General features: G+C 36.7%; 1 protein-coding gene across 2 annotated transcripts in view; it reads left to right on the forward strand.

Moving 5' to 3' along the window:
- The window catches only part of VPS8 (VPS8 subunit of CORVET complex), a 236,506-nt gene that overhangs the window by 111,097 nt on the left and 112,472 nt on the right, over positions 1 to 12,937 (forward strand). For both annotated transcript variants that reach the window (XM_054481040.1, XM_063662489.1), the window contains 6 exons: positions 651 to 770; positions 2,371 to 2,427; positions 4,241 to 4,323; positions 5,376 to 5,460; positions 6,267 to 6,365; positions 12,113 to 12,202. In XM_054481040.1, coding sequence (XP_054337015.1) covers positions 651 to 770; positions 2,371 to 2,427; positions 4,241 to 4,323; positions 5,376 to 5,460; positions 6,267 to 6,365; positions 12,113 to 12,202 — 534 coding nt within the window. The remainder of the gene's footprint in view (positions 1 to 650; positions 771 to 2,370; positions 2,428 to 4,240; positions 4,324 to 5,375; positions 5,461 to 6,266; positions 6,366 to 12,112; positions 12,203 to 12,937) is intronic.

Consider the following 12,937-nt stretch of genomic DNA (forward strand, 5'->3'; position numbering starts at 1 on the left):
GAGCTACCTTGACTCTCAGTTATCTTACTCTCAAACCTCAAAGCAGCTCTCTTCTTCCCTTGTTGATGGACAGATTTTTAGTAGGGCTTATTTAAATTTAATTGTACAAGACCAGCCTGGCCAACATGGTGAAACTTTGTCTCTATTAAAAATACAAAAATTAACCAGGCGTGGTGGCACATGCCTGTAGTCCCAGCTACTTGGGAGGCTGAGGCAGGAGAATCACTTGAACCCAAGAGGCGGAGGTTGCAGTGAGCCAAGATCACGCCATTGCACTCGAGCTTGGGCAACAGAACGAGACTCTATCTCAAAAAAAAAAAAAAATAGTTGTAGAAGGCTTCTCTAAGAATTACTGAGGGAAATATGATTAATATTTCTTTGAAATACTACACTTTACATCTTTACCTCTATCAGTTCAGTTCTCATCCGAATTGTGATAGAAATAGGCCAAAAATCACTAAAATGTTTTCTTCTCAGAGTATGCAAGTGGTTGTGCTTATTCTAAATGGCGTTGAGTTCAATTGTTGCACAGTCAATAAAAGAATCTTTTTATGCGTCTTCAGTAATGAGGCTATCCCCTCTTCTAATTGTATATTTTTTTGCATCAAACCAAATGGTGTATTGAATAAATGGTCTTCTTTGCTCTTCAGGTTATGGTGGAGAATTCAGACTTTACCCCCTCACAAGTAGGATGTCTCTTTACCTTCCTTGCTCGGCAGCTTGCAAAGCCTGACAACACCTTGTTTGTAAACAGAACACTTTTTGATCAGGTAAGTGTCTAGCAGTGAAAACTAGAAGGTTTTTTCCTGTTTACTGTGCACAGTTCCCTGGATTACACTGTTTCCTGATGTGACACACTATTGGGTAAATAGCTTATCAAGGAGAGGCCTGTTCAGGTTTTGGACCTAAATTGAGGGGGTATGTGTATATGGGTGTATGGGTACGTTTTGTGGAGATTGGTTTGTAGAGATTGTGTTCTCTCAATTATTCTGTTGCTCTGAATTGCGTAGAATTCTTTGCTCAAGAGTTTCCCAATTTAAGAATCTCCCCCATCTCATTGGTAGTAAGACTATTATGACCATCACCTGGAGAAAAGATTACTTTTGTACAATCTCAATTTACTTACAAATGACTTTCAAGGTTTCTTGTAATCCCGCTTAAATAGCTATTTTTCCACAGGTGGCAAAGAAAATACTTTTTGTCTGGAGAAAGTAACTAAAAATGACTAGTATTTTCTGAGTACTTCACAATGGCGGACATTGTTCCAAAGCTTTATGTGTGTATGTTACCTTAGTCCTCTCAACAGCTGTAAAATAGGGACAGTTATCCTCCTTTTATAGATGAGGAAACTAAAGCCTGGAGAGATTAAATAATTCATGTAAGGTCGTACTTACTGTGTTATTATTAGCAGTAAATATTAAGTCTTAATAGAGTTAGTATCCAAATTCAAGTGGCCTGACTCCTAAGCCCATGCTTTGCTAGGTCCATGGTATCGTATCAGGAAACTTAAGGTATATTGACAACACTGCCTTATAGTTATGTTTCTTTTCTCTCTCTCTCTTTTTTTTTTTTTTTTTTGAGACAGAGTCTGGCTCTGTCGCCCAGGCTGGAGTGCAGCAGCACGATCTTGGCTCACTGCAACCTCAGCCTCCCGGGTTCAAGTGATTCTCCTGCCTAAGCCTCCTAAGTAGCAGGGATTACAGGCACATACCACGCCCAGCTAATTTCTTGTATCTTTTGTAGAGACGGGGTTTCACCATGCTGGCCAGGCTGGTCTTAAACTCCTGACCTCAAGTGATCTGCCCTCCTCAGCCTCCCAAAGTGCTGGGATTACAGGTGTGAGCCACTGTGCCCAGCCTCTTAGGGTTATGTTGCTAGGCCAGGTGCGATAGCTCATGCCTGTAATCCCAGCACTTCGGGAGGCCAAGGCGGGCGGATCATGAGATCAGGAGATCGAGACCATCCTGGCTAACACCGTGAAACCCTGTCTCTACTAAAAAAATACAAAAAATTAGCCGGGCATGGTGGCAGGCGCTTGTGGTCCCAGCTACTCGGGAGGCTGAGGCAGGAGAATCACTTGAACCCAGGAGGCAAAGCTTGCAGTGAGCCGAGATCGCGCCACTGTACTCCAGCCTGGGCGACAGAGTGAGACTCTGTCTCAATAAATAAATAAATAAATAGTTAGCACACCTGAACCTGATGTTACATGTACTAGGCTAATCAGTTGGGAAGGTACCCTACACCTGTGGTATTTGTTATGGCTGCGTGTGAAATGAGTTGGTTATTTGAAAAGGTAGTTATTATTTTTATTATGAGGATATTAATGTCTAGATGCTGATATCGAATAAAAAATACTTTTTCTTCGCCCAGGTCCTTGAATTCCTTTGTAGTCCTGACGATGACTCCCGACACTCTGAAAGACAGCAGGTATGAACTACTAGAACTCTTTTTGCTAAAAAATAGGAAAGAAGAGTAAGCCAGAAAGAATTCTTCTGTGCTAGACCTCACTACACATGAGGGGCAATTACTTGTGCCAAACCCTAATACGAAGTTAGAGTCAGTGGGAACCAGAAAATAGAGTGGATGATTGTTAGAGGTACACGTGTAAGAAGCTTATATCAAACTAAATTCCTAGGTAGACTGGATCTGTCTTGTATCTACCATGACATCAAAGAAACTACTTCATCTTCCCTTATTATGTAGCAACAGCTAGGACTTCTTGTACCCTGCATTCCATTGGCATCATTAATCTGGTAACTACTGCTAGCTGCTGTGGTCCTGAAACAAAAAAGCTGCAGGGTCCTGAGTATTGACATACCTAATTTTTGAGAGTGCCCTAAAACCCCACTGCATTAGGGCTGACCATTCTGGAGACTAGAATCCACCTGTCCCTCCACTAATTATTGTGAGATAGTAACTGTTTGAGTACTACTTTTTCTATTCATGCCACTTTCTTGAGGTTGCCTTGAGAAGTAGGATTCTTTAAAAAGCATACCCACCATAATTGTGGGCACTAAGAGAGTCAACCCATTTTTTATTGACAGCCAGATTTTGTCAGGTAAGTAAACTAGTAAAATTAAGTACCGTGAGAGCTGTGCTGAAGTATGGCTTTATGGCACTGTGGTAATCATACACAGCTGGGAAGTTGAGACTATTGGATAGCAACAGTGACCTCTTTATCCGCACAGCTATGGCCCAGTGACTGCTGCAGAGTATCCCAGGTAAAAGAACAGCTGGTAAAATTTTGGTTATCTCTTAAATTATATTAAATACAAATAGTAATATGGGCCCCCTCATTTCAGCTACTTAGTGTGGTAAAAATTAATTCTATGAGCCCCAATATTTTTGTTTGCTTTTCATTGTGGTAAAATAGACATAACACATTATTTACCATTTTAACCATTTTTAAGTGTATGCATCAGTGGTATTCACATTGTTGTACAATCCTCATCACCATCCATTCCCAGAACTCTTTTATCTTCCCAAACTGAACTACCATACCAATTAAATCATAACTCCCGCTCCCTGTTTTCTCCTCCGCAGCCCTTAGTAACTACCAGTCTCTATGAATTTTACTACCTTAGGTCCCTCACGTAAGTGCAGTCACAGTATTTGTTCTTTTGTATTTAGCTTATTTCACTTGGCAGAATGTGTTCAAGGTTCATCCATGCTGCAGCATGCATGTATCAGGTTTTCCTCCTACTGAACAGTATTCCGTTGTATGCATATACTACATTTTGTTTATTCATTCATCCACTGAGGGGCATTTGGATTGTTTCCACCCTTTGGCTATTTTGAATAGTGCTGCTATGAAAAGCCCCAATACTTAATTTTTTAAAAATTAACATATAAACATGGATACCAGCTGTGGATAGACAGATTGTAAAGAACCATAAGACATAAAAGTGAGATAAAAATTCACTTCTTGAAAGAATATATATGGACATTTTAGCTTAGCAGAGAGTCAGCTCAGTGTCTAATAGGACTTTATTCGTAAACACTGTGGCGTTCTTTCCATGTTTGAAAAGCGGAGCCATTTATCTTTTTATAGGGCTTAAATGCAGTATGATCAAGTTTATAATGTCAGTCTAACCCCTTCCATATGTGACAGCAAGCCAAAATATCATCAACTAAGAATACAAAAGAAAAAAATTAGGCTTTATGGTCTGCATGGCTGAATGCACTCTTAAAGAGCTAGTAAATTCTCAAGTGTTTTTACTCATTTATTGTAAATGCTCAGGTCCTTTTAGAGTTGCTGCAGGCTGGAGGCATAGTTCAATTTGAAGAGAGTCGACTCATCCGGATGGCAGAAAAAGCTGAGTTGTGAGTTGTTTTGAGGCTGTTATATTAGTTTGCCATAGAAATATTAAATTACATTTCTCTAACTTAAAGCCCAGTTTATTGATAAATTGCTGCTTTTTTAATTAGGAAAGATTATACAAATAACAAAAAGCTAAGTGTGAAAATTTTTGCCTTTTAATTGAATTCTAGAAATTAGTAAAATTTGCAGAAATTGATAGGGCAAATATGAAGCTCTTATATAATTGTTTAAACATAAAGTGAAATAACAGTCTTATGATGTTTTATTATTTTAGATTTTTTCTTTAATATTTCCATGTTTCATAAATTGTTGATGGTTATCTTAGATATATTAGAGATAATGCAGTATTTGACATAGCAAACAAGATGATATGATCACATTGCTACTTACCTAGTATGCTGTATCTATATGACATGTAATTCTGAACAGAGGAACTTTATGTAAAATTTTTGTAAATTATCAATTAATATCTAACATATTCACTATTTCTTATGTGATACATTATTGTTTTAGTATTTCTTTTGTATTCAGCATTGAAATTTCTTATAAACATAATATTTAGCAGCCTCTTGATCCTATAGCTAAAGGAATGGCAACTACTCATCTCCCTTAGATATTCACTGTAACTTTATTTAACAGTAGAAATTACATCTACTATATTAATTTTTCTTTTTTTTCTTTTGAGACAAGGTCTCCCTCTGTTGACCAGGCTGGAGTGCAGTGGTGCGATCATAGCTCACTGCAGCCTTAACCTCCTGGTCTCAAGCAATCCTCCTGCCTCAGCTTCCGTAGTAGCTCAGATGCCTGGCACATGCCACCATGCCTGGCTAACTTTTAGTTTTTTTGTAGAGACGGGGTCTTGCTATGTTGCCTAGGCTGATCTCAAACTCCTGGTCTCAAGCAATCCTCTTGCGTCAGCCTCCCAAAGTGCCTGGATTATAAGCATGAGCCAGGACACCCGGCCCACTTTTCCTAATACTAACCTGTGTGCCAGAGAAAATGTCTCAAAAACCTCCCTGTTTGGTACACTGAAGTTTTCCCCTTTACATTCTAGCTATCAAATTTGTGAATTTATGTATGAAAGAGAACACCAATATGACAAAATTATTGATTGCTACTTACGTGACCCTCTGAGAGAGGTGAGTCAAGATACTGCTTTAGTCTTTTTTCTTACTCAACTTTCCCTCTTATTGAGTACAAATAACTGTTGAGTAGAAATATTTGCGCATGTGTATGAGCCAAATATACATTGATAATTAAAACAGATACAGTTCTTGCAGTTTTGGAATATATAATTTAGTGGTGGAAACTGACAGTAAACAAAGTCAAATATGATTACAAATTGTGATAAATGCTAGGGAAGAGAAACCGAGTGCAACTTTAGAGGATAATGGGGAACTGACTTATACAGACTAGCCAGGGAAGGAATTTCAGAGAAAGTGACATATAAACTGAGTTTTGGAATTTGAGAAGCCAGTGAAGGAAAGAGTCAAGAAGAGTGTTCCAGGATGGGTAACTGTATATGCAAGAGACCTGAGGTGGGGAAAATTGACGTGTTCAAGGAGCTGAGTAGAGATCATATAGATGAAGTGAAAATCAGTATAGGTGGAGCATAATAGACAAGGGCAGGAGTGGTTTGTGCTGAAATTGGGAATGTTGACAATGGGATCCCCAAAAGCCAAAGTGTGATATTCCTTCATTAGGTCACTGAAGATTAATAAATTGAAACCAAAATTAATTAGAACTGATTTTTTTGCTTCTAAGAGTCTACCCTAAATTTTAAACAATTACTCTTTCTTTTTAGGGACAGAGTTTTCCATCAGTTAACTATCTCCAGATGATTTTTCATCTTCAGATAATAGATGTTTACCAAGACTGGTTCAGTTGGTAGGGACTAAATCTTGAGTGAGTGAATGAATAAATTATATTGTCTTGTGCTCTTCAGGAAGAAGTCTTTAATTACATTCACGATATCTTATCCATTCCCGGACACAGTGCAGAGGAGAAGCAGTCTGTATGGCAGAAAGCAATGGATCATATTGAGGTACTGATGCGCAAAACTTCATACTTCACCATCTGAATGGTCATCTAACCCAAGTTAACTTTATGCCAACTAAGCAATGGCATGTATCATATTAAGTTGATTTAATTTAGGGTTGAAATCTTTTCTGTGTAATTATTCTACCTCATATTTGTATTCATAAAGTCTGTGTTACACACAATCTATTACATCATGACTTCTGAAACTAGCCCATGTTCAATCAGCAGTGACAAACTATTATTAATGCATTTTTACAAAGTTCGTAGAATGATTCTGAGAGTACTGCTTGTCCTTTTTTCCTAATACGTGATGGGTACCATTCCCTCCAATCATCTAATGGACTTTTACAAAAATTACTGCAATGAGTTTTCTCTCTGATGTATTTCTCTTCCTTATATAACAGGATGATGATTCTGACCTGGCTGTGGTCAACTAATTCACTGATTTTGTTGATGCCTGCTATTTTACAGAGGATGCAAGTATTCACTTCTATTGAAACAAAAAGTTCTTATTAAGAAACAACGCTTCTAGATATACAAATAGACTACTTGCGTGATGAGGGCTGTGATCACAATGTGTTCTGAAATGGGACCCAAAAATCACTTCTTACTTTAGTGTCCTTATGTTCATAACATACTCCTTACCCCAGAATCCAACAGAACTAGCAGTTTTGTTGAAATCTCTTATTTTTATGTTTTATGTTATTTTATCTATTCTGTTTATTTCTGATGATTGAAAAAAAAGTAGTAAGAAAAGAGGTAATCCTCTTTTGGAAATAACATTTAAACTGAGGTAATCCTAGTTTTGGAAATAACATTTAAACTGAGGTAATCCTACTTTTGGAAATAACATTTAAACTGAGGTAATCCTACTTTTGGAAATAACATTTATATCTACAGAGTTGCTCTCGTTCTTCTTATAGCAAGAGTCAGGTGGTGGATTTAGAGATGTAGTAAAGATATGATTATTCAACGTGTTTGAACATTTTTTACAGATATGAAAAACTATAAGAAAGGATATGATGTGGATACTTTGTTTTAGTTCCTGAAGGTTGTAAAGTTTAGAAAGATCAGAGGTGTGAACAGCATCTTCTTGTGAAATATCTGGCACGAAAGGTAGTATAGCCGGTCCTGAGATGTGTGGTCTGAAGTAATTTCCACACTGCTGTGTATAGGATTGAGAACAGGGAATATATTATTTAGTGTTGTTATATTCCTGCTAACAACAAGATGAATATATCTTGGCCAAATAACCCAACAAGTCATTCTCTGATTTTGTGTTTTATATTTTTTCCCTTTAATCATTTAGTATTCTTTTTCATCCTCCTCTTCAAGTCTCCATGGTTATATTATGGTTCAGTTCTCATTTCACCTCATCTGCATTATACAGCGATTTGAGCACATGGATTCCAGACATCAAAAATGAAGCCACATCTCTGCATTATGTGAAATGTGATAAATTAATCAATGAGCAAACAGATTACTCAGCAAAAAACTCAAGCTGGGAAGCAAGAAGTATTTTTGCTACACAATAATTATTTTTGCTGACTAGTTTTTCCCACATCTGCATATTTTTTCACCTTGAACTTTTTAATATCTCTTAAGGCCACAATGACAGGTGTATAAACTTTTGTTGAAGGACTTCTGTGTCTTCAGTAATGTAAATATAATCAACATTAAATACATAGGACAAAAGTCATCATAATGAAGTTTTCTGACAAGATACACTTAGTTTATAGCTTAGTGGTTCTTAACACTTTTTTTGAGACTCTAATGAAAGATTTATGCCTCATAATATTGCACATGTACATAGATACATGATTCTGTTTAAAGTTTCAGGGATCTACAGATCCCTAAAAGTCTTTCTTAGATGACCAGTCCCTGGTTCAGATGGTTTTTTGAATATGGAAGGTTTCCTGAGATTGTGTTGACATTTTATATTTTGAAATTTATAAAGCATTCAAAAAAGTACATAAAACAAATGTACAGCTTAATTAAAAATTAAAAAGCAAACATCCTAGCTCCTCAACAAGAAATATTATATTTCCATACCTCAGACTTTTCCCATATATTCTTTTCTGATCACAGTTTTTTTCTTCCCTGCTTCCCCCATACATATAGCCATTCTCCTGGGTTTTATGACAAGTTTCTTACCTTTTTGTATACTGTTACTGCATATGCATGCATCCCTAAATATATGTTTTTGTTTTGCCTATTCTTGAACTTTGTGAAAATGAAATCATACTTTATTTTCTTATTTTTGCCCAGTATTTTGTTTGAGAAGATTGTACCTTTTGTTTTACATAGCTGCAGTTGATTTTTATTGTATAGTATTCCATTTTATAAGTATATCACAGTTTATCCATTCTACTGCTGCTAGGCATTTCAGTTGTTTCTAGTTTTAACTATTAAGAATAGTCTGTTCACAATCATTCTTATATGTGCATCTTGAGCATAGCCACATACATTTCTCTAAGGCAGTGATTCTTAGTTTCGTCCCCAAACCAACATCACAGCATCAGCTGAGAATTTGATAGAAATGCAAAGTTTGGACCTCCACTTCAGACCTCCTAAATCAGAAACTCTGGGGGTGAGGTCCAGCAATCCCCTACATTATTCTGATGTATGCTAACTCATAATCTCTGCTCTAGAGTATATAATTCCTAGTTAGTTGAGATTAATATTTTAAATTTCACTGGATGCCAGCACTGTATGAGAGTTCCTATGGACTCTCTATCCTTGGCAGACTTTAAATCTTTCCCGATCTAGTGGATGTGTAATGATACCTAATTATGTTTTACATTTACCTTTCCTTAATTACTAATAAGACTGACAGCCTTTTCATATGTTTATTGGGCATTTAAATTTTCTCTTTTGTGAAGTGCCTGCTGAAGTTTTTTGCCCACTTCTCTGTTTGAATGTCTCCTGCTTACTGTTTTGGAAGATTTCTTTATGTGTTGTGGATGTTAGTCTTTTATTAGCAATATATATTGCAAATACCTTCTCCCATTCTGTGGCTTTTCCTTTCGATCTTTGTGTGTGTGTGTGTGTTTTAAGTGGTCAAAATAATGATTCCCGCCCCCCTTTATGTCCTGCTTTCTTTCTTATTTCTTTTTAATCTTTGGCTCTGAGTTCCACCTGAAAGTAATTTTTGTACATAGTATGAGAGGAAGTCGAGTTAATTTTTTAGAATATAGATGCCCAATTTTCCCAGCAGCAGTTATTTTTAAAGGTTGCCTTTTCCTGTTGCTCAGCAATGCTACCTTTGTGATGAGTACAAGGATCTGTATGCGTAGTCTGTTTCTCTGGGCCTTCCGTTCCATTGGTCTGTTTGTCCATCTCTGCATCAGTATCACACTATTTTTAATATTGTTGCTGTATAATGAGTCTTGATATCTTTAACAGAATCTTGGCTATTATTGACTTTTGATACTTCCAAATACATTTTAGAATCAGCTTATCAAGTTCCACCAAAATTTTTTTTAACTTCGTGATTATGACAGGCATTGCACTGAATCTATCAATAATTTTGAAGATAATTTGCAATCTTTACAATATTGAGTCTTTGTATCTATGACTGTATGGTATAATCCTTTATTTAATATCTTCCTATAAAGTTTTATAATGCTCTCTGTGGAGACTTTCCATCCTTTGTTTTTGTTTTGTTTTGTTTTGTTTTGTTTTTTTGAGACAGAGTCTCACTCACTGTGTCACCCAGGCTGGAGTATAGTGGCACCATCTAGGTTCACTGCAACCTCCGCCTCCTGGGTTCAAATGATTCTTCTTCTTCATCCTCCCTAAGTAGCTGGGATTACAGATGTGGCCACCACGCACAGCTTAGTTTTATATTTTTAGTAGAGACAGGGTTTCACCATGTTGGCCAGGCTAGTCTCAAACTCCTGACCTCAAATGATTCATCTGCCTTGGCCTCCCAAAGTGCTAGGATTACAAGCATGAGCCACCACGCCCAGCCCATCCTTTGTTATACTTACTGTCACAACTTCGTATTTTTAAGGCTGTTGTTAATGGCATTTTTAAAAATTTCATTTCCAACATAAGTATGTTTACTATAAGGATTTTTATGGAAGTTTTCTCCTATTTCTAGTATACCAAGAGTTTCCTCATGAATGGATTTTAAATTTTATCATGTTTTTTCTTCGTTATTCTGTTTTTGTGTTAAATTTTATTGGTATTAAACCAATCTTGATTTATGCGGATAAGTGCAACTTGATCCTGATATATTATTCTTTTTATACATTGCTGAATTTCATTTTTATTTAGGATGTTTATATCAATATTTGTGGTTCAGATTGATCTGTAATTTTGTCCTATTGGGTTTAGGTGTCAAAATGTTACTAGCCTCATACAATGAGCTGAAGAATTTTTCTTTTTTCTATTCTCTGTTGTAAGAGGTTTAGTTAAGGTTGGAATTATTTCTTCCTTAAATGGTTGCTAGAACTTACCAGTGAGGCTATTTGAGCCTACAGTTTTTCATATGGAAAGTTTTTAAACTACTCATTCAGTTATTTTAATGGTTAAAAATCAAATCAAGGCCAGACATGGTGGCTCATGCCTATAATTCCAGCACTTTGGGAGGCCAAGGCAGGATGATCTCTTGATCCCAGGACTTCCAGACCAGCCTGGGCAACATAGCAAGACCCCCTCTCTACCAAAAAAAAAAAAAAAACAATTCAGGCTATTTCTTCTCAAGTCAGTTTATTAAATTATACTTTTTAGGAATTTATTTTGTCTGAATTTCCAAATTCTTGGTGTAAATTCACTCATCGTAGCTTATTTTTGAATGGCTACAGATCAGTAATAGTGTCTCCTTTGTAATATTTAGTTATACCTTCTCTCTCATCAGGAGTATTGCATTAAAGTTATGTAAACTATAGTTATTTGTGGCAGCTAATTATTACGAATCTACAAGTACTACCTAATACAATAATTAAGAGATACATTGTGAATGTTGCAGTCATAGTGGCTTGTCTGAGTTTTATTTAATAATACACTATTTTGGTCTACATTTGGTCTTTGTGTTTTAGCCGTGTATCGTGGTTGTGTTTGATCATAGTGTCCCCACAGAGAAGGTACAATTGGAAAGGTAGAATATTAGGTGACAGAAACCAAGTAAGAAGACAGTTTTAAAAAGGATAGCCAGTAGTGTCCAGGAAAGTCCAAGGGGAGGTCAAATTAAAAGTCTTATATTTGACAAATAGAGTTTATTAACAATGTTTAATTAAAAGTGGTCAACATTTTACTCTCATATAAAATTTAAGACCTGAAGTTTATTTCTTAAAATGCTTGCAGTTTCTAAATCCACTAGGCACCAGAAGTAAAGTTTTAAAATTCTCAGCCAGATAAATTACAACTATTCTTTCTCATTTCTTCAAGTTATTACTTTAAGCTCCAGGGTGAAATGCATTGACAGGAAATTTGGGAAGCTTTTGTTCCTTCTGTTTCTCCTGCAGGTATCATGGCTGAAATCCAGAATTCTATAGTGCTTTCATTTTCTAAGAATTCTGAATTACCTTTCTTTAAATTAAATTTTGATTTTTTTTTTTACATGGCACATTTCTAATTTTGCTCATTTGCAAAGTGCGCTTTAAATTGAGGCCCTATATCAAGGTCTGCTGAAATGCAGTATGGAAGCTTGCGACTGTATTGAGGTAGGTAATCATGCCTCACATCTGTGGATATGCTGTTTAAATGAGCCATTAAAGATGGCTTTGTCTTTTCCTTTAACTCCAGGAACTTGTGTCCCTGAAGCCTTGTAAAGCTGCGGAGCTGGTTGCCACCCACTTTTCTGGACATATTGAAACAGTTATTAAAAAACTTCAGGTACATATTGCAAATATATATTGGGGAAAAATATCTAGTGGAGAGACAATTATTAAATCTTCACCTAAGAAGTTTTGATTGTAGTGATTTCTTCAGTTGACATTTATTAGCAGTTTCTATTAGGTTGGTGCAAAAGTGATTGCGGTTTTTGCCTTTTTTTTTTTTAATGGCACCAACCTAATACTGTGTGTGTGTGTGTGTGTGTGTGTGTGTGTGTGGTTGGGAGCAGTTATATGATGATCTCTTAGTTTGGAAATGAGGGAGTTCATCTTTGTGCATACAAATATGAGCTTCAAAGAAGCATTTCTGGAACTATAATGTACTTATTCTAGAAATCCTAATTCACAGATCCTCCCTTCTCCCATTTTCTTTTGCTGTAGGATCCACAACCCTGTTTTCTTTTTTTTTTTTTTTTTTTGAGATGGAGTCTCGCTCTGTCACCCAGGCTGGAGTGCAGTGGTGTGATCTCCACTCACTGCAAGCTCCGCCTCCCGGGTTCAAGCCATTCTCCTGCCTCAGCCTCCTGAGTAGCTGGGACTACAGGTGCCTGCCACCACGCCTGGCTAATTTTTTTGTGTTTTTAGTAGACACAGGGTTTCACCATGTTAGCCAGGATGGTCTTGATCTCCTGACCTCGTGATCCGCCTGCCTCGGCCTCCTAAAGTGTTGGGATTACAGGCGTGAGCTACCGCGCCTGGCCCACAACCCTGTTTTCTTTGAGATTCATATTTATTC

The sequence above is a fragment of the Pongo pygmaeus genome, chromosome 2, assembly GCF_028885625.2.
Source record: "Pongo pygmaeus isolate AG05252 chromosome 2, NHGRI_mPonPyg2-v2.0_pri, whole genome shotgun sequence".
Lineage (NCBI taxonomy): Eukaryota > Metazoa > Chordata > Mammalia > Primates > Hominidae > Pongo > Pongo pygmaeus.